The sequence below is a fragment of the Mustela lutreola genome, chromosome 6 (genome assembly GCF_030435805.1).
Source record: "Mustela lutreola isolate mMusLut2 chromosome 6, mMusLut2.pri, whole genome shotgun sequence".
Lineage (NCBI taxonomy): Eukaryota > Metazoa > Chordata > Mammalia > Carnivora > Mustelidae > Mustela > Mustela lutreola.
Genome location: NC_081295.1, coordinates 2,936,939 through 2,963,222, shown reverse-complemented (window position 1 = coordinate 2,963,222; position 26,284 = coordinate 2,936,939). Strand labels below are relative to the sequence as shown.

Here is a 26,284-nt window from a genome sequence, read left to right as displayed (position 1 = left end):
GCAGGGGGACGTGCTCGGATCCACATCTGAACGCAGCACCATTGCCGACTCAACATCTCTGCCTCGGGCTGTTCTTGGCAAGCCTCGGACGTGTATCACAGAGTACGAAGTCTGCAATGTGCTCCGTGGAGCTGGAAGCCAAGGTGAGGCCATTCCTAAAAAATGTTCAGCTCCCCATTTCCACCCAATGGTTTCCAGATTGGCAGGCGAGAAGCTGTTTTCTCCAGAGCTGGGTGGAGTGGGGACCGGAGGAGCAAAAGACGGGACAGGACTGGGAGGAAAGGAAAGGTCATTTCAAAGTTCTTGGCTTTTATCTCTGTCTGCAATGGTTTAGTGAAGATACAGGAACAATTGCAGTGTTTTGCCACAAAAATATAATGAGCCGTTTCGAATGACCCGTGTCCTCCCCCTAAAAAGGACTGCGTGGCATTCTATATGGATTAAGTCAGAGAAACAGGCTAATTTACAAGCATTTGCATTCATTTGGGGAGACTGGCTATCTTTGGGGCATCTGTGGAAGTCAGCCTCGAAAATGGATTCCCTGAGGAAATCCCGTCCAGACCCTCGATTTCTCGGAGACACGCACGTGAAGAGAGTAGGGAGTACTTGCGGCAAGGGGTAGGGGGCTCCAGCTGGGCCCCAGGGAGGGGCTGTGCTGCTCAGGCGGCCCCTGGAGTAGGCACACTGCCACATCTCCAAGGCCATCAGAGAAGGGCGGCGAGATCAACAAGAAACAATGAAGGCCACAGAAAAGAAAAATGGAACTCTCAAAATAAAAAGGTAAATTAATAAAGGCTGACTACCCTAGAAAGACCGAATTAATGAAGTGAGAGCTACTGCAGAGACATTGTCTGGGAGCAGGACACGGCGTGTTCAAAGAGCAACCCCCAGGGATGCAGACGGAAGGACCAGCAGTGAGGGGGGAGGACTGCGGAGAGCGAGGGGGAGGGCTGCTGGAGGGAGGGGGAGGACTGTGGAGGGAGGGGGAGGACTGCTGGAGGGAGGGGAGGACTGCTGGGGGGAGGGGAGGACTGATGGAGGGAGGGGAGGACTGCTGGAGGGAGGGGAGGACTGCTGGGGGGAGGGGGAGGACTGTGGAGGGAGGGGAGGACTGCTGGAGGGAGGGGGAGGACTGTGGAGGGAGGGGGAGGACTGCTGGAGGGAGGGGAGGACTGCTGGAGGGAGGGGAGCACTGCTGGAGGGAGGGGAGGACTGCTGGAGGGAGGGGGAGGACTGTGGAGGGAGGGGAGGACTGCTGGAGGGAGGGGAGGACTGCTGGGGGGAGGGGGAGGACTGTGGAGGGAGGGGAGGACTGCTGGAGGGAGGGGAGGACTGCTGGAGGGAGGGGGAGGACTGTGGAGGGAGGGGGAGGACTGCTGGAGGGAGGGGAGGACTGCTGGAGGGAGGGGAGGACTGCTGGAGGGAGGGGAGGACTGCTGGAGGGAGGGGAGGACTGCTGGAGGGAGGGGGAGGACTGTGGAGGGAGGGGGAGGACTGTGGAGGGAGGGGGAGGACTGTGGAGGGAGGAGAGGACTGCTGGAGGGAGGGGAGGACTGCTGGAGGGAGGGGAGGACTGCTGGAGGGAGGGGGAGGACTGTGGAGGGAGGGGAGGACTGCTGGAGGGAGGGGAGGACTGCTGGGGGGAGGGGGAGGACTGTGGAGGGAGGGGAGGACTGCTGGAGGGAGGGGAGGACTGCTGGAGGGAGGGGGAGGACTGTGGAGGGAGGGGGAGGACTGCTGGAGGGAGGGGAGGACTGCTGGAGGGAGGGGAGGACTGCTGGAGGGAGGGGAGGACTGCTGGAGGGAGGGGAGGACTGCTGGGGGGAGGGGGAGGACTGTGGAGGGAGGGGAGGACTGCTGGAGGGAGGGGAGGACTGCTGGAGGGAGGGGGAGGACTGTGGAGGGAGGGGGAGGACTGCTGGAGGGAGGGGAGGACTGCTGGAGGGAGGGGAGGACTGATGGAGGGAGCGGGAGGACTGTGGAGGGAGGGGGAGGACTGTGGAGGGAGGAGAGGACTGCTGGAGGGAGGGGAGGACTGCTGGAGGGAGGGGGAGGACTGTGGAGGGAGGGGGAGGACTGCTGGAGGGAGGGGAGGACTGCTGGAGGGAGGGGGAGGACTGTGGAGGGAGGGGAGGACTGCTGGAGGGAGGGGAGGACTGCTGGAGGGAGGGGGAGGACTGTGGAGGGAGGGGGAGGACTGCTGGAGGGAGGGGAGGACTGCTGGGGGGAGGGGGAGGACTGTGGAGGGAGGGGAGGACTGCTGGAGGGAGGGGAGGACTGCTGGAGGGAGGGGGAGGACTGTGGAGGGAGGGGGAGGACTGCTGGAGGGAGGGGAGGACTGCTGGAGGGAGGGGAGGACTGCTGGAGGGAGGGGAGGACTGCTGGAGGGAGGGGAGGACTGCTGGAGGGAGGGGAGGACTGTGGAGGGAGGGGAGGACTGCTGGAGGGAGGGGAGGACTGCTGGAGGGAGGGGGAGGACTGTGGAGGGAGGGGGAGGACTGCTGGAGGGAGGGGAGGACTGCTGGGGGGAGGGGGAGGACTGTGGAGGGAGGGGAGGACTGCTGGAGGGAGGGGAGGACTGCTGGAGGGAGGGGGAGGACTGTGGAGGGAGGGGGAGGACTGCTGGAGGGAGGGGAGGACTGCTGGAGGGAGGGGGAGGACTGTGGAGGGAGGGGAGGACTGCTGGAGGGAGGGGAGGACTGCTGGAGGGAGGGGGAGGACTGTGGAGGGAGGGGGAGGACTGCTGGAGGGAGGGGAGGACTGCTGGGGGGAGGGGGAGGACTGTGGAGGGAGGGGAGGACTGCTGGAGGGAGGGGAGGACTGCTGGAGGGAGGGGGAGGACTGTGGAGGGAGGGGGAGGACTGCTGGAGGGAGGGGAGGACTGCTGGAGGGAGGGGAGGACTGCTGGAGGGAGGGGAGGACTGCTGGAGGGAGGGGAGGACTTCTGGAGGGAGGGGAGGACTGCTGGAGGGAGGGGGAGGACTGTGGAGGGAGGGGGAGGACTGCTGGAGGGAGGGGAGGACTGCTGGAGGGAGGGGGAGGACTGTGGAGGGAGGGGAGGACTGCTGGAGGGAGGGGAGGACTGCTGGAGGGAGGGGAGGACTGCTGGAGGGAGGGGAGGACTGCTGGAGGGAGGGGGAGGACTGTGGAGGGAGGGGGAGGACTGCTGGAGGGAGGGGAGGACTGCTGGAGGGAGGGGGAGGACTGTGGAGGGAGGGGAGGACTGCTGGAGGGAGGGGAGGACTGCTGGAGGGAGGGGGAGGACTGTGGAGGGAGGGGAGGACTTCTGGAGGGAGGGGAGGACTGCTGGAGGGAGGGGGAGGACTGTGGAGGGAGGGGGAGGACTGATGGAGGGAGCGGGAGGACTGTGGAGGGAGGGGAGGACTTCTGGAGGGAGGGGAGGACTGCTGGAGGGAGGGGGAGGACTGATGGAGGGAGGGGAGGACTGATGGAGGGAGGGGAGGACTGCTGGAGGGAGGGGAGGACTGCTGGAGGGAGGGGGAGGACTGTGGAGGGAGGGGGAGGACTGCTGGAGGGAGGGGAGGACTGCTGGAGGGAGGGGGAGGACTGTGGAGGGAGGGGGAGGACTGCTGGAGGGAGGGGAGGACTGCTGGAGGGAGGGGGAGGACTGTGGAGGGAGGGGGAGGACTGCTGGAGGGAGGGGAGGACTGCTGGAGGGAGGGGAGGACTGCTGGAGGGAGGGGAGGACTGCTGGAGGGAGGGGGAGGACTGTGGAGGGAGGGGAGGACTGCTGGAGGGAGGGGAGGACTGCTGGGGGGAGGGGAGGACTGCTGGAGGGAGGGGGAGGACTGCTGGAGGGAGGGGGAGGACTGTGGAGGGAGGGGGAGGACTGTGGAGGGAGGGGGAGGACTGTGGAGGGAGGAGAGGACTGCTGGAGGGAGGGGAGGACTGCTGGAGGGAGGGGAGGACTGCTGGAGGGAGGGGAGGACTGCTGGAGGGAGGGGAGGACTGCTGGAGGGAGGGGGAGGACTGCTGGAGGGAGGGGGAGGACTGTGGAGGGAGGGGGAGGACTGTGGAGGGAGGGGGAGGACTGTGGAGGGAGGAGAGGACTGCTGGAGGGAGGGGAGGACTGCTGGAGGGAGGGAAGGACTGCTGGGGGGAGGGGAGGACTGATGGAGGGAGGGGAGGACTGCTGGAGGGAGGGGAGGACTGCTGGGGGGAGGGGGAGGACTGTGGAGGGAGGGGAGGACTGCTGGAGGGAGGGGAGGACTGCTGGAGGGAGGGGAGGACTGCTGGAGGGAGGGGAGGACTGCTGGAGGGAGGGGGAGGACTGTGGAGGGAGGGGAGGACTGCTGGAGGGAGGGGAGGACTGCTGGGGGGAGGGGGAGGACTGTGGAGGGAGGGGAGGACTGCTGGAGGGAGGGGAGGACTGCTGGAGGGAGGGGGAGGACTGTGGAGGGAGGGGGAGGACTGCTGGAGGGAGGGGAGGACTGCTGGAGGGAGGGGAGCACTGCTGGAGGGAGGGGAGGACTGCTGGAGGGAGGGGGAGGACTGTGGAGGGAGGGGAGGACTGCTGGAGGGAGGGGAGGACTGCTGGGGGGAGGGGGAGGACTGTGGAGGGAGGGGAGGACTGCTGGAGGGAGGGGAGGACTGCTGGAGGTAGGGGGAGGACTGTGGAGGGAGGGGGAGGACTGCTGGAGGGAGGGGAGGACTGCTGGAGGGAGGGGAGGACTGCTGGAGGGAGGGGAGGACTGCTGGAGGGAGGGGGAGGACTGTGGAGGGAGGGGGAGGACTGTGGAGGGAGGGGGAGGACTGTGGAGGGAGGGGGAGGACTGCTGGAGGGAGGGGAGGACTGCTGGAGGGAGGGGGAGGACTGTGGAGGGAGGGGAGGACTGCTGGAGGGAGGGGAGGACTGCTGGAGGGAGGGGGAGGACTGTGGAGGGAGGGGAGGACTTCTGGAGGGAGGGGAGGACTGCTGGAGGGAGGGGGAGGACTGCTGGAGGGAGGGGGAGGACTGTGGAGGGAGGGGGAGGACTGATGGAGGGAGCGGGAGGACTGTGGAGGGAGGGGAGGACTGCTGGAGGGAGGGGAGGACTGCTGGAGGGAGGGGAGGACTGCTGGAGGGAGGGGGAGGACTGTGGAGGGAGGGGAGGACTGCTGGAGGGAGGGGAGGACTGCTGGGGGGAGGGGGAGGACTGTGGAGGGAGGGGAGGACTGCTGGAGGGAGGGGAGGACTGCTGGAGGGAGGGGGAGGACTGTGGAGGGAGGGGGAGGACTGCTGGAGGGAGGGGAGGACTGCTGGAGGGAGGGGAGCACTGCTGGAGGGAGGGGAGGACTGCTGGAGGGAGGGGGAGGACTGTGGAGGGAGGGGAGGACTGCTGGAGGGAGGGGAGGACTGCTGGGGGGAGGGGGAGGACTGTGGAGGGAGGGGAGGACTGCTGGAGGGAGGGGAGGACTGCTGGAGGTAGGGGGAGGACTGTGGAGGGAGGGGGAGGACTGCTGGAGGGAGGGGAGGACTGCTGGAGGGAGGGGAGGACTGCTGGAGGGAGGGGAGGACTGCTGGAGGGAGGGGGAGGACTGTGGAGGGAGGGGGAGGACTGTGGAGGGAGGGGGAGGACTGTGGAGGGAGGGGGAGGACTGCTGGAGGGAGGGGAGGACTGCTGGAGGGAGGGGGAGGACTGTGGAGGGAGGGGAGGACTGCTGGAGGGAGGGGAGGACTGCTGGAGGGAGGGGGAGGACTGTGGAGGGAGGGGAGGACTTCTGGAGGGAGGGGAGGACTGCTGGAGGGAGGGGGAGGACTGCTGGAGGGAGGGGGAGGACTGATGGAGGGAGGGGAGGACTGATGGAGGGAGGGGAGGACTGCTGGAGGGAGGGGAGGACTGCTGGAGGGAGGGGGAGGACTGCTGGAGGGAGGGGGAGGACTGTGGAGGGAGGGGGAGGACTGATGGAGGGAGCGGGAGGACTGTGGAGGGAGGGGAGGACTGCTGGAGGGAGGGGAGGACTGCTGGAGGGAGGGGAGGACTGATGGAGGGAGCGGGAGGACTGTGGAGGGAGGGGGAGGATCTCCAGAGTGAAGGGAAGGATCACCACAGAAAGAGGGTGGAGCCCCTATGAGACGAGGACCCCTGGGAGAGGGGAAGACTGCGGCAGCAAGAGGAAGGGCTACCACAGTGAGGGGGAGGACAGTGCAAGAGAGGGAAGGACTCCACGGGAGGTGGGGGGGTCACGGGAGAAAGAGACAGGATCACCAGCCCCTGCGGAGGGAGTTCCAGTGGCGGGAAAGAGACAAAGGGGAAAGGGGAAGACAAAACATCACAACAAACAGCAACTCGTTGTTAGGGCTGAGGGAAAGCAGAAGCCCTCGAATGAAGAAGTCTGCTGACTTCCAGACGGGATAGAGTGTTGAGCCCACACCTGGACAGGTCCTCATTCAACGTCTGAGCACTGGGGACAAGCAGCAGCTCGTTGTCATGAACAGAGAGGGTGGACAGTAGCAGAAACCCGGTGAAGGTGTGTAAAACAAAGCAACAAGTCAGCCAAGTTATCTAGGAAAGTGGGGGAGGGAGGAGACTGGGAGAAAATGCAGATGGGGAGGAAAGGAACAAGCAGAGACCTGGGGGTCCCTGGAAAGGTGGGGGCAGTGTGTGCTTGGGGGGGACCCCACAAGACAGGGAGAAGGAGACCGGGGGGAGACACTGGTGATAATGGCAGATATGGCGGGAGTTCACGGGTGACGCCCCAAGAGAAGGAAGGGTGTTGCTCAGGGTGAAGACGGCTGGGCAGGCCGAGGGCTAGACCCTGGCAAGTGCCCCAAGAGCTTGCACATGGTCTACACCAGCAGCGCCCTTGGTCTGCTGTGTGCCGGCTGGGCAGGAGGAGGAAGGAGGAATGGCGTTGCCAGTGAGCAGGGCAGAGCCAGCGCCAGTCCTGGGACCATGATCCCCTCCTCGGGGGCCTGCCAGCGAGGGTGTCAGGGGACCGTTCGGATGCAGTCACTGAGCACCCCATAGTCCAGTACTCAGTAACTAGCAATCGCGAAGATGCTTGCGCCACTGCGTTCCAGCCCCCAAAGGATCCGAGTCCATGCAGGGGACTATGACCGGGCTTCTGGTCCTCGGGACCAGAGCAGACGATGACTCTGCCCAAGCTGTTCCTCTTTCGTCTTTGCAAAATAGGGTCCGTCCTACTAGACACGGGGGCGAGGGCCGCCTCGAGTAGTCACACGAGAATGCTGTGCCTCCCTTACCAGGTCGTGCAAACCTGGGGAGGTCCACAGTATTGTAACGGGTGATTGGGGCGGAGATGGCACCCACCGGATTAGACCTCGACCCACAGACATGACCAAGGTCGCACCATCAACCTCCACTCCCCGTGTCTGCTTGGAAAAGACTGGAAGATAGTCTGTCACCCGAGCCCCCAGAGCCCTCAGGGTGTCCCCAGGCGCTGCAGAGGTTCCCTGGTCTGGACGGTGAGCCTCGGGGTCGGGCTCTGCCGGAGCCACAGGTGGTGCAGCCACAGAACCCGGGTCCTCAAGGAAGACGTGCTGTCTTCAGAGGGAAGCCGGGGAGCTGGCCGGGAGGTCTCCCTTCCAGAATTCCAGAAACCCCAGAAATCCCCCAGGTCCTGGGGGCCTCCACATGCATCCCCTCTCTCTGGGCATCACACGTGGTGAAAAGCTGGTCCATGGACAGTGAAGGGACCGCCAGCACTCATGCCTGCTCGCCTGGACACCCCCACCCTGGTCGCGTTTTCAGCACGACTGCTGCTCCCACCGTATGGCCTCCGACCTCCACGCTCGGTGTCGCTCCCACAACAGCACGGGCAGATGAGGAGGCCCAGAAAGTAAGAGGCCTGAGGTTTGGAGGCTAGTGGTAGTGTGCCCGAGTTCTGACCCCAGGTTCATGGGCTCCTGGGCCTGTCCCCCGGAGGGCACCCCCTCTGCCAGGAAACCCTTCACAAGGAAAACCAACCAGGGGCTGGGGGGGGGGGGGGTGCGGGGAGGCTGCGCTGCTGACCAGTTAGCTCAGCCACCAGCGACTCCTTCCCCTCCCCCGCTGCGTCCGCAGCTTTGCCTCCCCACACCACGGGCGGGTGCGCACATGGACATCCCTGGAGGAACACGTTTTCCACTGGGCCCTGAGGGTGGATGTGGTGCTTTCCTGGTCTCTATGGCCTGACGCAGAAGGTCAGCTGTGCCTGTTTCCATACATTCTGCAAAGTGTCAGGATGACGCTCATCAGAATTTCAGCTCCGCAGGGGCTGCGGGGGTCTCCTAACCCACCCTGCGCTGGTCCAGCAAAGATCGGCTGTGTCCGTCAACGTCTCTCTGATGCAAAGACCAGTGAGGGGCCCAGGCAATGAGAACCAAGCTCACAGCCACAGCCCCTGGGTGGAAAGGATCCGCCCGCTTTAGGTCAAACCTTTGTGCCCTCAACGGAGACACCGGTGGCCGGCAAACTCGCTGTCCACAGTGCCCCACGGTCTGGTCAGTTATGTTCACTGCTGTGTTCTGGACATTGACTCTAATGAGTCATCAGCTAAAACACCAAACAGGCATGTGCGTAAAGCACACACACGCACAGACACGCACATCCCTGGGTTGGAACCCCTGTTCTAATGACCTGATCGCAGACGTAAGGTGAGTTACCAGTGCTGGTAAGAAAATGCAGCTAACCTTTCCGGCCTGTGAAGTGCAGGTTTTCAAAATTAATCGAGAGTTGTGTTGGTTTCTTCACCCCGGCCCCTACAGTCTGTCTCACACCCTTGCACACAGGCACACCCACGCACGTGCTCTTGCACAAGGAAGGAGCAACCGTGTTTCTCACACCGACCCAGGGCCGCTCCCAGTGTCAGGCTCGAAAACGAGGCTGCCTTGCTCCCGGGTAACCTCCACGGGGACCGCACTTCCCAGCCTCTGGTCGGACATCAGTGCGGGCCTAGTGTGGATTCTCTTCCCGTTCATAGGGGATGAGTAGGTGTTAAAAACAAAACAAAACAAACAAAAAAACAACCAGCATGAGCAGAACAATTCCAGGTCCAGATCCTAGCTCTATCCCACAAGCTGTGAGACTTCACACGGGCTATGCGACATCTTCGGGTCATAATTTCCTCTAATAAGTGGGAGGATGTAGGACACCCCAGAGGACTGTGGCAAAGGCTTCACTGAAAGCATCCAGCATAAATGGAGGCAAATATCTTAGCAAGAAAGAAGAGGGCCAAAGCAGGCGACCCAGAGCCGCACTCTGACACAGGGACGCACCTGCGGCTGCCAGGTGAGCTCCCAGAGCCCCTTCCCCAGCTTTTAAGCCTGGGAACTCCAGGCCTCACTTCCTGGACCACCTGGGGGGCTCGGGCGCGCGCTCTCTCTCTCTCTTTCTCTCTCTCTCTTTCTCTCTCTCTCTCGGCAAGCTCCCTGGGGCACCTCACCTGCTAGACTCTCAGGGCCGGTGCTGTGCCTGTAACTCTGGATTCACAGTCCCTGGGTCACAGCGGGTGGTCAAGGTTGGAAGGAAGGAAGAGCAGGAGCGACACAGCCAAGATGTGTCAGCCACAGAGAGGGGCTGGTCTCCTGGCAGGTGAGACTCAAGCAAGCAAAGACAGTGACCTCTTCGTTTGAGATGCACAGGTGCAAAGACTTAGCTACCGGCCTCACTATTTTCTCTGTTAGTGCCAGGAAATTACTCATCTCATCTATAAATGTTCCCTCTACAACTGAACTAACTTCCTTGTTATCAAACCTGCAGCAACAGGGAATGAATTGTCTGCATCTACTCAGATAATTCCTGTTCCCTTGCCCTGCCTAAGCCAACCAGGGGCAACCTAGAGACGGCATCCTTCTGATCTGGAAGGGGTCTCAGGCAGCAAATGATTGCCCACTTCTCATTTTACAGGTGATAAAAGAAAGGTCCAGGAGGTTCAACAGCCTTTTTTTATTCTCATGGACCCTAATTTCTCTTTAAAGATTTTTTTTTTTTTAATTTGACAGAGAACACAAATAGGCAGAGAGGCGGGCAGAGAGAGAGAGAGGGGGAAGCAGGCTCCCCGCTGAGCAGAGAGCCCGATGCGGGACTCGATCCCAGGACCCTGAGATCATGACCTGAGCCGAAGGCAGAGGCTTTAACCCACTGAGCCACCCAGGCTCCCCCCTAATTTCTCTTTAAATCTTTTTTTTTTCTTTCTGTTTTCTCTCATCACCAGTTTTACCACATGCTTTTATTATTTTTTAAGATTTTATTTTATTGGGGTGCCTGGGTGGCTCAGTGCGTTAAAGCCTCTGTCTTCAGCTCAGGTCATGATCTCAGGGTCCTGGGATGGAGCCCCGCATCGGGCTCTCTGCTCAGCAGGGAGCCTGCTTCCTCCTCTGTCTCTGTCTGCCTCTCTGCCTACTTGTGATCTCTGACTGTCAAATAAATAAATAAAATCTTTTAAAAAAATATTTTATTTTATTATGTAATCTCTACTTCCAATGTGAGGGTCAAAGTCATGACCCTGAGATCAAGAGTTGCGCGATCTTCATGCTGAACCATCCAGGCGCCGCTACCAGGTGCTTTTAAAACATAGGGAGAAAACCTGGGCATCGTATATCTGAAATACTCATAATTTTTTTTAAATATCAAGCCAACTCCACTTAAGTAATGCTAGAATTTGCCACAAGACTAGCTGTGACCCCTCTCTCTCTCAGCACCAAAGACGCCAGCACACGTACTGTGTGCCAGCCACTGGGCTGGGCACAAGGGAACGCGGTCCGCATGACCAAGCCCTGCCCAAATGAGAAGGGCAACAGCCATGGATACAAACAATCACCAGGTGGACGTGTAAGTGAAATACGGCTAAAATATTTCTTAAGGATTTATTTCAACTCATGCAATAATGAGAAGAATGTGCGAGTGCGCTGGTAACGCATGGGAAGGAGTGAGAGACTTTGCTTGAGGAAGTGAAGAAACTTGTCCTAAAGGAGAAGCTGTTTCCGCGGCCACTAATGGGATGAGTTCTCCAGGCAGATGGAGAGACGGATGGAACCGAGAGCCAGTGCCAGAGTCCAGAGGTCTGAAACCCGGTGAGTGAGAAACGTGGTGGGCATGTGGCGGGCAGGGGGGCAAGGACAGGCAAATGAAGGACCTTTCTGCCAGACTTGACCCTGGACACCAGCCACCGCAGGGTTCGACAAGGGCTTAACAGGGGTGTGTTTTATGTTAGAACACTCGGTCCGACAGTCCAAGGAGCATAAGCGAAGCATGAGAACCCAAGCTGGGACCCGAGTCTTCCAACGGAGAAATGATGAGAGACAGGATTGGGACAACAGCAGTGGGGAAGTGTAATTGCCTTGAAGACGGAGAGGCTCAGGAGGTAGAATTTATACAATAGTCATGAATGACCCAAGGTTTCTGGGTTGGGGACCCGGTGAGCAATCTGGTGAATGGTGCGGGCGTGTGCTGGCAGGGCTAAGCAGGAGAAGCTGATGTGAGCAGACACAAGATAAACTGTGCGTTCACGAGTTCAGGGTAGAAATGCAGGTGCAGAAACACGGGCTTGAACATGGGAGCGTGGCGCTGAATAGAGCTCTGGAGGCAGATCCCGCAAGTCTATCAAAATGGAGATGGGAGACCTTCCTGGGCTGGGCCCTAACCTTCCTCTAGGGTCGGACCTCCTGTGGCATGGCAGAGAGATGACGGGCAGAAGAAAGAGATGTCAGGGGTGTTTCCCCAGATAATAGATGCCTCTATTTTAATTACTGGTCCCGGGCTCTAGCTTTGGCTGGGAGACAGCCCAGCGGTCACTCAGGTGTTACTCTCCTAGTATCTAACCAGCTTTCACGCATTTGTGCACAGGTGAAGTGATTCCCATGTGTCATTAAATGTGTAAGTAGGTGGGGGGCTGTTTTCCCCACAAACTCTGTCTCCTGCTAGGTTTCACAATAGCCTTCCCCCAAATTATACTCGGCTAACCTTCCCCAAACACACGAGACGTCCGTGAATACTTAGCACACATACGGGAATCCTGGTGCGGACAGTTAGAGGCTGGAGCCTGCGACAGAGAAATCCCAGAGGAGAAGACCACGTGGGCCCAGAGAATAGGAATCATCCAAAACCCATAGGAAAGTGGCACGAAAAGGCTGACACCAAGTGGGCTGATCTGTGACAATCCCTAATCCCTAGTCCCTAATCCCGTAGCAACGACGCAGAGGGGAGAGCAGCCGTAGCCGGGAGTAGCCGGGAGTAGCCAGGAGTAGCGGGAGCAGCTGGGAGTAGCCGGGAGTAGCCAGGAGCTGCCGGGAAGAAGGCATCAGAGAAACACGCACGGCAATGCGTGACTCACCATAAGGCGTGAAAGTCGTGGGGGTACATCCAGAGTGTACAGGCCTGAAAATCAGGTTTAATTAAAACAAATGCATCCTCGTACTTTACAAAACAGCCAGATCAGACCCATCAGGCTGTGAGGGATGGGAGCCGCTCACGCCGATGGAGCGCAGAACGTCTTCTGAACACGCCCAGCTGAGTCGGTCGGGTCTGTCAGAATAACCCTCTGTCACAGCGGCCGTGTCGAAACCAACGGCATCTCTAGAAAATCCACCAAAGATACTGATCATTTTTTCAGCCAAGAAGGAGCAGAACCGGACGTGCCCCGCTAAGGGGTTCACCATGGTGAGGAGCCGACAGGGAGAGCAGGACGGAGACGGAGCGCTGGGAAGCGAGTACAGTCGGTTCGTGGGACTCCCTGAGCCACTCGGCCTGACGAGAGGCGGGGAAAATCTCAGTTGTACTTAGTCGGGAGCTTCCTGGTGAACGAGGAGCGTTAAAAGGTTTCCAAGCAATTAACAGATCAAAAGTAAAAAATCACATGAATCTATCTATAAGAGGTAGAAAGTCATCTGACACAAATTCTATATCCAACGTCCACTCCTGATGCTATTGTTCCCAAAAGCCCTGAGGCAAGGCCGGGGACCTCACAGACCATGAGGGGAGTCTTACAGTGGGTGGCAATCCCACCCATGGCTGGGGAGAGGTGCACGACAGGGCCAGGCTTTTACTGAGGAACAATCAAGCTGGTGAGGTCTCGTGTCTCTTCCCAAAGGTCAGCGCTTAGAGAAAGTAACGCCGCAACATCTCCATCATTGGTACTGTTTCATGGCATTCTGGTGCATCGGGCAAAGGTGCTGATGAAGGTAAGAGGTACCACGTTTGGAGAGGGAAGGTCAAATCACCACTATTGGTAACTGATTCCGGAGGCGCTTGAAGAAATCATCGGAAGAGCAAGTTTGAATGACCTCAGAAGTCAGCACGCGGACGTCCTCTGCCCCTCGATGTCTCTTCTTCCCCTTCCCTTTCTGTCCTTGGGCCCTTGTACGGGACCAGACAGGAACTCAGCCAAGGCCAAGGGCAGCCAAGACCAGATCTTTGGGTCACACCCGGATGTACGAGGAGAGGGTCCCCACAAGGGAGTCGTGGAGGCAATGAGGGGAAAAGGTTCCTCAGGTGGCAAAGGTACGCACAGCCAGCCAGGTTTCTCATGATCAGAGAAGAGAGTGAGAAAGGAAACATCTAGAATGAACCCTGGAACAGTGGGTTCGAACAGTAGTGTTGGTATGACCTCCTGGTTTTGAATAGATAAATACACAAAAAATCACAGATGTGAATGCGTTCATGGTGTGTCTCGGCCTTTCTACATAAGGAGACACAGAGAAAGACATCCAGACTGAGATATTTGTCCAAAGATGCAAAAGCTACCTCGAAGGAGCTCACACTCACCCAATCTGGGACGATCTGAGCTTCGAAATACACAGGGGCTGTTATGTGTCACAACCTGTGAAGACCAGGCCAGCCAGAGTCCAGGTTCATAGAAATGAACAAGCGAATAATGGGAATTTTGCAGAGGAAAGGAATGGATCCAAGTACCTTACTGCTCAGAAGGAGGCAAAGTGAAACTTCACAATGGAGAAATTGGAAGACACACCCTAATCGAATGACTGAGCGGTCAAGGTGGACACGGTCGGTAATAGGCCCATCTGTTGAAATTCATTAAGGAAAACACAGCCCCACGTCTACGAGGTTCCTTCCAAGGGGCCAGAGCCTGGGTCTAACCATGAGGACACATCAGAACAACTTCGTACCAAGAGAGCTTCTACAGAACAACTTGGTCATAATCTCTAAAAACAGCCAAGATGGTACAAGTCTTTCAGAGACTGACGAGCTGCTTCGGACCGAAGGACGCCGAGGACAGGGGTCACAGGTGGCTCCGGACCCGATGCTTTGTTGCTAAGGATGCTGCCAGAACTCCCGGCAAAGCACGGTGGGGTGTGGGGGCTCGATGGTAGCAACGGACCCATGAGCAGTCTGATTTGGACGCTTGTGTAGCATTCACGGAGGAGCCTGTCCTGTTTGTGGGAAGTGCACACTGAAGTACATACTTGGGGTCACGGCTCCTGAAGAAAACAAGGCCGCTCCACTGTACTTGCTACTTTTCTAGAAGTCTGAGATCATGTCAAGATTTAAAAAGCAGTTTATAAAAATACAAATATCCATAGTGTTCACCATAGACAAGAAACTAGTCTAAAAAAATTAATAGGCAAAATAATTCCACTTACAAGAGCAATTTTTTAAAAAAAAGGGATAAGCTTTCTTAAGAATAAAGTTAGAGGAAACGGGCAGGATCTATAGTGAAGAGGAGTGAGAACTACTCCTTAAAAGAAAACATACACCTATTGTGTCTGTTCAATATTTACAAATCACATTTTCTTTTTATTCAAGAATAAATTTTAAAAATTGCAGCTGCAGAGCCCACCGAAGGAAACAGGATCCGAACAAGAGTGTTCCGTGGGCCTTACCGAGCGCAGTGAAAGCTGCCCTAAGGAAATCTCTTCTCAACGAAGGGGAAAGGCTGAGGCATGGACCCCGGCGTTAAACCTGAAGGCTCGCGCACGAGGACGGAGGAAGGCTCCTCGCTGCCTCACAGACACGTCAGGATGATTCAGCTCAGCCCAGCCCACGAGAAATGGCTCACTCCCTTCCAGAAGCCTCTACGACCCTTTGGATGGTTTCCATGAAGCCACTTGCTTAATGGCTCGTGTAATGCGTTCTTATCTCCTGCAGACTGTAAATTCCTTCGGGGCTGGAAACGCGCGCTCTCGCCTACTAGCCGTCGAGGGGGGCTGCTTTGCGCACAGCGGACATGAGACTGTGTGAGGGGAAACTCCTTATTTCCGCTTCTCTCTCTCTCCCTCCGGCCATACTCAGACCAGACTGGTAACAGCGACTCATCAGTTACGAACCAAGGTGAGTGGCGAGGGCGTAAAACAATAGTAATTTTGACTGCCTCTAGTTTTAAGAAGAGAACTGGGAAGTTGAAATCATCGGACCTGCGTTCTGAACGCCAGGACTGTCCCAAACATTTCCAAAGATGATTCGGCATCATTTCCACATGTCGGCCTGCAGGCAGCCCCAACATTATTTCTTGATTCATTTCATTATTGTACGTCTTCCCCTATCCGATCTGGACCGGTGCGATTTCACAGTGGAAGGGGAGAGGTGAAGACTGCACTTCACGTGAAACGTGGTCAAGTGTACCATAGCCAGCGGTGCCCGTCAGTGCGCCGGTCGAGGCACGGATGGGGGCAGGGGGCTAAGTCCAGCCTCCTGGGCTCTGAGGGGCTGAAAAGCTATGCTCCGTGTCAGTGGAGACCTTAAAGAATCTGGCTTAGAAAGAAAGAAAGAGAGAGAGAGAGAGAGAGAGAAAGAAAGAAGCAAATACCAACCAAGCACATACAGATGGAGACGGAGACGTGGAAACTCTGAAGCACACAGAAGTGATCTCTGAAAGCAGAGCAGAGCGCGCCCTCCACTCTGCGGTGGCCGGCCGAGCCCACGCCGTTCCTCTCACTGACGGCGCCGCGGGAAACAAGGACTCTCCGTGCCCCGAGGCCTGACTGTGTGCCAGGAGGGAGAGGGGCTCCCGCCGAGTCCTGCCAGCTCCCCGCAGCCAGCAGCCGCCCTGCCCGGGGCGCCCCCAAGCATGGACCTTCCTTCCCACCCGTCCTCCTGCTGCCTCTCGTCCTGCCTCGCCCTGCGTGATCCACGGCGCAGGGGTGGTCCGGCCTCAGCCAGGAGCGCACAGTCAAGTCGCCTGTGGACAACCCACTCTGAGCTCCTTCCTGCGGGAAAACGGGAACGAAGACTTGATCGTTCTCTTGAGACGTTCTGCAATCTGGCTGGGGAGCCAAGGTTCAGAGGCACAACCCAGGGGCTGGCCTGGAAGGGGCTGGGAGCAGGGCTGCCCTGTCAGAGCTGGGACCCGACACACCAGCCACGGGAGGCCTTGCAGGGTCCCCCGTGGTGACGCATTCCTGAGCACAGAGCCCGAGGGAGACACTCCTTGATCCAAAGAGATTTGCTTTAATGTATCATTTTTCACCAAGAGGCTACAATAATTCTGGCATCACAGGACCACTGTCACCAAGACAGCTGTCAGACACCGTCCAGACCCCGCCTCTGCTACCTTTTCAACTCACAGTAGGAAATGAATTTTACAAGAGACCAAAGATACACACATGTCACTAAAGAACAGCTTCCCAGTCTGCCAGTTGCTCTGACCCTCCTGCCTCCCCTCTCCTCCCCCTCCCCACTCCCCCCTCCCCGCCCTCCCCCTCCTTCCCCCCACCCCCCCACGGGCTCCCCCACCTCCATCCTCTCCTCGGCTTCTCCCCCATTCCATTCAGTTTTTAGAAATCTGGTTGGGACTCACTAAAAATAGATGTCATGACTCACAAATAGGTTACTACCCACCATCTGAGAAACACTGCTGAGACCATTCCAAAATGCTACAGCTCTTTTGCACATGTTTTATGAGCGAAAGATAAAAAGCAGGTTTCCTGCACTTAGTGAAGGTTGACTCAGGAATGTACTACATTAACGAAGCTTACTCTCTGTACAAAAAAGGAAAGACGCACGCAACGTTCTGAAGAAACAGCCAAGTTCCTGGCATCCAAAGGGTCGTGTGGCGCACGGGAAGGTGGGACAGAGCGGCAGAGTCCCTGACCCAGCGACAGCCGGCCGGGTGGGGACGGAGCTTCCCCCAGAATATCCAAATACGTGTGGAATGACTTGGCACGGCTTGTAAACGCAGCGACGCGGTCTTGCGTGCAAGGTGGCTATTCTTCATCACAACTCATAACCTCTTGGACGTCGCGTCAATGTCCTTCTTCGACAAGACAGAGTTTTCCGGCAAACTGAAGCATTTTTGCTTACCGATTCTCCACCTCGTAAAGACGTTGTTGAAGCAAAACAAGTCTTAGCCTTACATTTTCTATCTCCTCCAAAGCACCCTGTGATTCAGTCTATTAATTATAAAATTATTCTTAAATCACCCTATCAAAGTTGCTGGTAATGTTTTAATTGATTCCCACACGAGGCAGAGACCGTCCCTGGTCACCAAGACGGAGCTTCTCATCAACACACACACGTGAGGCTCTGTTTCTCCACGTTGTCTGTGCTCCCCTGCCCCCCGCATACACTCTGGACCAGTGATAACTCAGTGGCCTATTGACTACACGGTGTGTCTGTAACACGCCCCTTGTCTCTAGACTCCTTCAGGCCGATGGGGGAAAGAAGGGTCCAGGAGCCACTGAACGGGTCCCCACGCACACTGAACCCGTGCAAGCCGAGGACACCACTCAGAGCCCCCAGACCCGAGTCTCCCTGGTGGAGGTGGCCCCGGCTTCACGGAGGAGGCAGAGACGCAGCCGGGACTCCCCGGATGTTTATGGTTTCCATAACGAGACACCAAATGGAGAAAGGAGCTCTCGGAAGAGGAAGCTCCATAAACCCTCACAGAAAGCCCTTGTCCATGTGGCTGAAAGCGGGGAACCTGGAAGGAAGGAAGAGTGAACCCGGATATCAAGGCTTACCTATATGTCGCAATATTCAGCTGACACAGCACTGGCGCTTCTATTAGCTCCCGGGTCTCCCCCGGGACCCCAGGGTGGCAGACCTTCATGCCAAAGCAGAGCGTTTGGCCTTAATTTACTAAAGAATAAAAGGAGTGCTGGTGATTTCCTGCTGGGAGACGGGGGGGAGTGGGGATGTCTGTCTCAGTTGGGGGGGCATATCTTGATGCGCTCTTATAAATAAGAGACCATGCCCCACTGCGTTCTGCAAGAATGAGAAATTCTGTCTTTGGGATATTTCGGCTGGGCCGGCAGGTGTCGCTGCTCTGGGCTATAAGGTCTGGCCTGGTGTGGGCCTTGTTATCTGGGGGAATAGATGAGGCAGGAGAACGAGTTAAGTCCAAGGCTGTGGGTCCCACCACGCTTCCTGTGACTGTCCCTCAAGCCCATGCGCTGCTCCAGAACCTTCCTGAAAAACCCTTCCGCTGTACTTCCTTCTCTTTGGATTTCACTACTTGTCCCTGAGAGGGGCTCACCACACAGACGTACCAAAGCAGGGACAGCCGGGGGCACGGAGTCCATCTAGGGGCTCCCCTTAAAGTCTGCCTCAGCCGTTTTCTGTAAAACCGTCTGTGCATCCTACGTCTACAGGAAACTTCCATTAAAAGGGGAGTGCAGTCAGTCACTCACACATTCACTCAGCAAATATTTACAGAGGACTTAACATTGCCAGGTTTTACTCTAACTTCTAACTTCCAGAAGTACATGGTAAAAAAAAAAAAAAGAAAAAAAAAAGGAAGGAAGAGAGGGAGGGAGAAAGGAGACGTTTCTGCCTTTATCAAAAATATCTTCTAGGGGTAGGCAGACCATAAAACAACAGTCAGCAAAATAAAAAAAAATCCCAGATAGCGTTTTATCCTATGAGTGAGACGTCCCCACAGTGACCCCAAGGCCATGCCTGTTCCCAAGGACCCCGTGTGGCCAGCACTTAGAAGCTGCAGCGCTTACCCAAGGATGGTCTCCATAGAATCGACGGCACAGAATCTGTGGCAGCGGGGACACTGCATCATCTTCTGCCGAGAGTCTCACTCATTTCCAGCGGCTTCGCACAGGAGTGGCCCTGTTCCCAGCATCACTCTCAGGGACTTCATGAAATCCTGTCATTGGCAACACTTCAGTTCCTCTTTGAAATTTTTCTGCACTGCATTTCAGACAATTAAATAACAGCGACTTCAGAAACCTGACAATCAGACACCGACTGAATAACGAAGTCCGGAGGAAACGCAAGAAAAGAGCTTCATAGCAAGCGGGGAGCGGGACAGATTGCATTAACATATTATTAGTGGATCCTGGATTTTCCTCATGTGTTACAACAAATCACTCTTCCCCGTATACTCGAGACTCGTAATGAAGCCACAGTGAACTGCGAACACAGTGAGTGCTGCTGACGGGTGGGCTGTGGCACCTCCAACGTCGCAGACACACGCCCAGCCCCGGTGAGTTACCACAGGGTCTGCGGGCCAGTGCGATCTGTCCACTTCTTCACACCAACACAACCGAGTCCTAGAGGTTCGCCCTTCTAAAGTTATGGGCCAACTAGGAGACACACAACAGGGCGCCTTTTGTTTTTCATTCACGTGTAAGTTCCTTTCTGGTCCGACTGTGAGAACTCTCGGACTCCTGGTCTCCATCCTCGTGCGTTTCTTTCCCCAAACTCCCCTCTCTCCTTCAGCATCTCCGGTGCCCCACACAGCAACGGCCCTTCTGGTGGGAGCCAGAGAAGCCAACAGAATGACAAAAACACCTGAGCTGTAGCTCTTTGCCTCAAACTTCTGTAAGAATGTTCTTCAACACCAGGTCTTCCTCCAGAGGTCATGCCTACTCTTTTATGTTAATGATTATAAATCATCCTTAAAAGATTTTTTTCATAATAACAAAACAATGTAGTCAATTATTTTAAAAAATTAATCTGTTCGGAAAAAATCATTCTGACTGGTGTCCAGAGTGTCAGGGAGATGTAAGTCAGTTAACAATCTAGATATTTACCTGAAATGAGTTTTAGAGGCATAGAATGTTCTCCAAACCAATTAATAACACAGGGAAGTCACAAAACCCAGAAGCCACTGTGATGTCAAAGAGATACACAGCTGTAGGAAACCACATGCTTGCTTCGGGCACTCACTCATGGGAGGAAGGAATGGTGACCCACAGCCAGTGTCCCCGCAGCTCAGGATGTCTGGGGAATGTGAACCGTGAGTAGGTCGTAGCTCCTACCCAGACTTGCCCCAGCAACCCTCTAAAGGGAGGCTCCCCTTCAGGGCATTCAGTCGAGGCAGGAATCTGGAACACGGCATTAGATGGGATCTTAGCCAATTCCCTCAAAAATAGAAACTACTTATTTTTAAAACACTCATTAAATGTATGGAATGTCATAATGAACAACAGACATTCATTCAAAAGTCGTCCCAAAAGAAATAAGAGTGAAACAACACACAAGAACCAGGGAATGGGCGGGAAGATGGACAAGCCAGGAGAGCAGGTTTCGCACCAGAGTGAGGCTGTGCGGGAACTGGGCTTTTCCCCATATTTCAGTGCACGGTGCTAAAGACATGTCTTGTGGTCAAACCAGCATCCAAGTCAATAATAATTCCACAAAAGGGACTAAAATGAAGAGAAAGTGAAGACAGTAGAAAACATCGGAATATTTTCCCGGGAAATAAGATTCTTCCATAAAATTCCTCAGTGTTTTCCTCAGAGACTCTCCCCACGCAGCCTTCAACACAGCCACCATCTTCACAGCTCACTGAGCCCTGGGACATGCTCTTGTGTCCAAGTTCAAAACAACAAAGAAAAGGAGAAGCAGAGCGAAAGAGAAACTGGGGCCGGCATTGTCACTGGCAACCAACCCCCTCTTAGTGGTAAAGACAGAATCTTTAGAAGTTGAACATTTTATGCGACGATCTTTCATAGGTATAATCTGAACACGTGTTGGCCTCAGCTGAGACCCAGGAGGGGTGATATGCCGGCCGTGACTTTACACACACACACACACACACACACACACACAAGCATGCACACGTGTCAGATAATTTCAATGGGCGTCCGAAGAGATGTTCAGCCAAAGCCAGGACAGCACACTTGCTCTTCGTCTTTACTCAGCTAAATGAAATACGACGGGACCATCACAGCCGGGGAGAAAACCAAAACCACCCACGTGTGTTCACAGCGACCCAGGTGTGGCCTTACCGTGACCCCCATACGGCATCTCCTGAACAGAGACGACAAAGGGGACAGCCGCCATTCGGACACCGCAGCCAGGGGATACCCACGTGCAGCGACCGCCCACCAGCCATGACCGGGCCTGCGCGCACCCGGCACTCACTGGAGGAGGGTGAGGACATGAAGAGGCGCGACGGGTCTTTGTTCCGAGGCTCCGAGCTCCCACCATACTCCCTCCAGGTAGCCTGTACGCTGATCAGCTATTTAAAACTTTGGATCAAGCCAACCTGCGGACAGATGGTCTTATAATCAATGACTACCGCTGAAATTTAATTTCCAATTGCCTTAATTTAATACACATGATAATATACTTTCAATGGTTAAAATGAATAAACACATTGGCCTTCCAAGTCACTGGAACTTAAAAGAATCCCCCTCTGACAGTCAAGGCCAGCAAGACCGACGTGAACACCTCACCCGTTCTTCAGCACACATACCGCCAAGTCCGGCCGAGGGACCCAAAGGAAAGCCAAGAACAGCGCCGACGTGGGGAGGTGCAGGAGACCCAGGTCCTGGGTCACGTGTGGGGCTGCGTGAACGGAGCCACCGGGCTCTCACACACCAGGTCGCACGGGGCCTCTCCTTCTCCCCGGGTCGCCGTGTGCGCCACCATTCACCCGACCACATGCACAGAGACGTTCTGCCGCCCCCGTGGGCGTGTGCCCCGGCTACCATTTCCCAAAGAAACGCATTCGTCGTCATACAGTGGTTAAGTGTTTACAGTCTTAACGGTTTCTACAGTTACATCCTTACAGGCGATCACCAAGCGGCATTTTTATTTGCCAGATACAAAGGATACAGTGAAATCATTAGATATTTGCAAGCTCTAGAACTAGACCAATGTGTACAACAAGCCATTTCAAAATTATTAGCATTTCTGAATAATATAGATAGAGGGACTCTCCGCCACCTATTCTGACTTGCACAATATCCTGGGCCAGGCCCTGCTGCATGGGGGAATGTGCAAATTAGTTGCTACTATTAGTACAGGACCTCCAGAGCATCTCTTTTTAAGTTCTAATATCAAGCATTCCCACAAAAAAAGAGGAGATAGGTCTGTTAAAATACAATTCTTTTTTTCTTTTATAACCGGAAGTCATGTATTCATTAATTATTAAAGGGCCTTAACGCGGCCCCTTGTTGTTATTAACCACGATAATGAGGTCAGTTCCCAAAGACTTCACCAGTTGCTTGAGCAGAAGAACACGGTCCGCATCTTGGAGAGTGACCCTCAGGTCAAAACCAAGCGCTGGCGATAGAGCAGACAAGTGGTGTCCCATACCCATGGTGATACCAAACCATTCTTCCCAGAGATGGAAAAATACCAACCAGATAAAGCCCCTTGCACTATTTGAATTTCTTGCCAAATGCCATTTTCCCAGGGAAATTAATTTAAGAAATGAACTGACTTTTGTTCTAGGATCCTACCTGAGCACATAAAGTCAAAGTACGGGCAGTCATTGAAATACAACCGATTTCTGGGTAAGCGGACAGCATTGCTCTCATCCATCTCTATCAAATCCAAAATGCACTGTCCAAGGAGAGCCAACACCTAACCTTTGCTTTGACGTGCACACGAGCCATGCAAAAGGTTCCCAGTGGACACAAAGATTCATGTCTCATGTGCAGGAAGGACTTGGTGACTCTGGGTTTCTTATGACGTCAAGGCAGAAGAGCCATGACTCCATTTTGGAGACGCACGCCCGTGTCTCCTGATGCTCTGCTCAGACCTGCACCGTCACCAACCGAGCTCCCAAGGCTGGGTTCTGGAAAGGCCAGCAATCGCTCAGAACAACTCTTCCACCGGCCTGGATCCAGATCCCCACCCCTCCCCCATGAGCTCTCCCACCTCCTCTTCCACAGCTTAACCGACAGCACAACATTTGCATCCGGGTCATTTTTCCTTTGTCTTTTAATGACAGCCCAGGAAGAGCTTGACTGGTTCCTTCAGGCCTACCTTTAACCAAATCCACAGTGCTTTCAATGAAATAAAAGGTGTCTGTTTGGGTTTCTTTGATGTGGAAATCAGATGCTCAGGTATTACTTTTGTTTCCATAGGAAATTTCCCATCTTCACTTTTTCCTTGGTATCATTCTGGGAAAAGGAGCACCTCACTGCTCTCATCACAACAGCTCTCCTTGGAATCACAACACATCCCCAAATTTGCTTCCAACCTCCCCTCCAACTTCAGGAGAACGCAAAGAGCCTGGCTGTGCAGAGGATTCAACATGACGCAACCCTTAGCATCCCTGGATTGGAGAAGCGAGGGAGAAGGCAGCAGCCTCCCTGGCGTCCCTCACCGACCACAGGCACTAGGGGGTCAGAGCTGGCATCCCCCCCTCTAGACACAGGTGTCCGGCACACAGACAGCAATGCTGCCCATACTCCCCTAGGCCAGTCTGTCACACCAGTGCACAGGACAACAAGGCAGGCAGAGGACCAGGAAACGGTCAGCAGCCCCCACTCCACACCTCCCGGCTTCTTCCTGGCCCGTGTCCCACCCCACCCCACCTTCCCCTTCTCCCCACACAGCTTCAAGTTCTCCCAGATTGGGGTCTCCAGCACCGGCTGGATCAGCTCGTTCCCCCTACCCCCAGTTTCCCGAAGACAGCACTAAAATGCCATTGGGGGGGGGGGGGGAGTCTGCTCAAGTTGCCTGGACAAGGGGAGCTGCGAGGTCGACCGGCTGGAGCATTCCTGCAGAGGATCCCAACTCCAAAAGGCTTCGCGGCTGCTCCTTTTCCCTCTCCTCCCCCCCCCCCCTACCTTGCTCCTGGCCGCCGTGGCCCCCAGACCAGGCAGTGGGCTCCTCCTCTGGGCTCGGGGACTCTCCACCTCCTCCACCCTCGAGGGCTTTGCGTTTCTTCGACATCTCTCGGCCCGGGGCTGGGGCTTTGGGGGTTTCTTTCCCCACCCCCGGCCCTCCCCCCTCGGAGAGGAGAGTGAAGGTGGGGTTAGGTGGAAGGGAGTGAGCGGGAACGGAAGGGGTGGGGAGCAGAGCCCAGGGAGGGAGACGGAGGGCAGGCCCTCCGGAGAGGCAGGAGAGGCAGGAGAGGCAGGAGGCTGGGACAGGCGCCCAGATCCCGCACCCTGCTCCCCAGAGCTGCCCTACGTCTAGGGGCTGTCTGCGCCCGCTAGCGCGCTGCTCCTTCCTCCTTCTCTTCTTCTCCCCGCGGGAAGGGTAAGCTGAGAGGGGAGGAGAGCTCAGAACCCGCGGGCGAGAGGCTCCTTGGGCCCCTCTGCTGATTTCTTCCTCGTCTGGGAGGGGGTGAGGTGGGATGCTCCGGATCGGGACCCCTGGCCCTGTCTGTTCATGCAGGAGTGGGGTTCTGGGGAGCACTGCTTGTGATGTTTGGTGGAGGATGTTTTCAATGGATTGCAAGGAAAACTGGGTGGAAGGAAGAAAATAAAATGCTGCAGAATGCAGTCCAGTGATGCCTTCAGGTGCTGGACACTCGGAGCCCTCCTCCCCATGACATCATGGAGGCTTTTGCGAAAGGAGTTGGCAGAGGTGGGGGTGGGGGGCAGAGAAGAGTGGCAGCAGAGGTGAGGGGGGGGTAGAGGAGGAGGGGGATCTTGCCCCCATCCAGAACTCGGAGCAAGGACGGGCTGGGGGCACTGGCGGCTTCTCTCGGCCTCTTCACCAAGCACCTGCCGGGCCAGCCCCCTCGCGGATGCGGTTTGCAGCTGGAGGGCAGCCTTCGCCGGCAACTTGGAGCGGCAAACTGGGGGCAGCAGCACCAAGGCAGGCGCTCCGCGCTGGGGTTGGCCGCAGTCTTCCTCCCTCCTGTGCAGCCCTTTGAGCCTTACAGAGTCAGGTTTATTCTTCCCCAATCCCGCTAGGCAGCCCTCCTCCAAAGCAGTCTTGTCCGTAAACCACACACACACACACACACACACACACACACACACACACACACACACACCTTCTTAATGCCAGAAGGGAAGAATGGAAATGATGAGGGAAAGTTGGGGAAAAGATTGGAATTAAGTTTTTCTGGACTCTCAAGGGTTAAATAATAGGTAAAAGCAAGTATCAACTTACCCGCCAAAGTGTGCTGAAGCATGGATCTGCTCTCGGCTTCATGTCAAGTTCGTACGTTTAAAAAAGAGAGGCGAAAGAGGAAGAAAGAAGCCAACCGGCCAGGAACACGGTGGGTCCAGGGCTCCATTGAGAACTGCGCAAAGCAAGTTGCCGGGCGAGGCCGGTGGCCCAAGTTCGGGACTCTCCAAGAACGCTCGCTTCCGCTCCGCTCGGCAGGCATGTTCCAAAGCCTCGGGCCCCTGGCATTCGCGCTGATCTTCTCGGACAAGGGGACACAACTCTGACCCGAGGGGACAGTCTTCTTTCCCTCCCTTTCTCCCCCTGGGGGTCTCCAGGGAAGCCGCGTCGAGCGCTCCAGGCGCCAGTGAAGACCGGTCCATCTCAGCTCATCCTCCTCGGGCCCGCAAGTTTGGACCCGCACATCCATGGAGAACAGGAGTGCGAGTGTGCACGCGCGTGTGCGCGCGTGTGCGCGTGTGTGCGCGCGCGTGTGCCGGCCCGTGTGCCGCGCACACTGGGCATTTGGGGGTGCATGTGCTCTCAGCAACGACTCTCCCTGGCTGCCTGGAACTTGGAGAGTTTTCCTTTAAGCCGGAGCTGCGGCTCGGACACCCCCCGCGTCCAACAGGAGGCGATGACGTCTGTAGCCTCGTTGCCAGACGAGTCCCCAGGCTGCCGCTGCCGTTCATTGACAGGAGCGGGCGCTCCGACGTCAGCAGCCGGACCTCTGGCTCCGCGGCTCCCGCGGAGACGGCTCCCACCCCCGCACCTGCCAGCCCGCCCCGGGGAGGGGGGCGGTAATGAAATCAAAGCCGCCGGGGAGGGGCCGGGGAGGCTCTGGGGTTGGGGGGCGGGGGACTCCGCTCTGCCCTCTTTGTCCTGGAGCCCCGGAGTGTATAAATAGTGCTGTCTCCAGCCAGACTCGTCCCCTCCCGCACGCCCCCGCAGTGTCCCCCGCCCCGGCCCCTTGTCACTTAGTATCTGGTTGCTCGGGCTGGAGGGAGGCGGAGGAGGGGGCGGGGAAGCGGGGAGTGGAAGCGGGCGTCGCTTCGCTTGCCTCTCCCCATTCATAGATTCCGTCCGAGCCTCGGGGCCGCGCTGGGCTCCGAGTCGCAGTGAATGGA

General features: G+C 56.6%; 1 protein-coding gene across 2 annotated transcripts in view; it reads right to left on the bottom strand.

Annotated features, from left to right (window-relative positions):
• PDE10A (phosphodiesterase 10A) overlaps positions 1–25,877 on the bottom strand; it is a 569,171-nt gene extending 543,294 nt beyond the window's left edge. The window contains exon 1 of one of the 2 annotated variants that reach the window (XM_059176573.1): positions 25,161–25,877. In XM_059176573.1, the coding sequence (XP_059032556.1) occupies positions 25,161–25,182 (22 nt within the window). In that variant the 5' untranslated portion in view covers positions 25,183–25,877. Of the gene's footprint in view, positions 1–23,881; positions 25,093–25,160 lie in introns of those variants that run through there. The other variant, XM_059176572.1, reaches the window with a different exon arrangement.
• Positions 25,878–26,284: the final 407 nt, after the last annotated feature.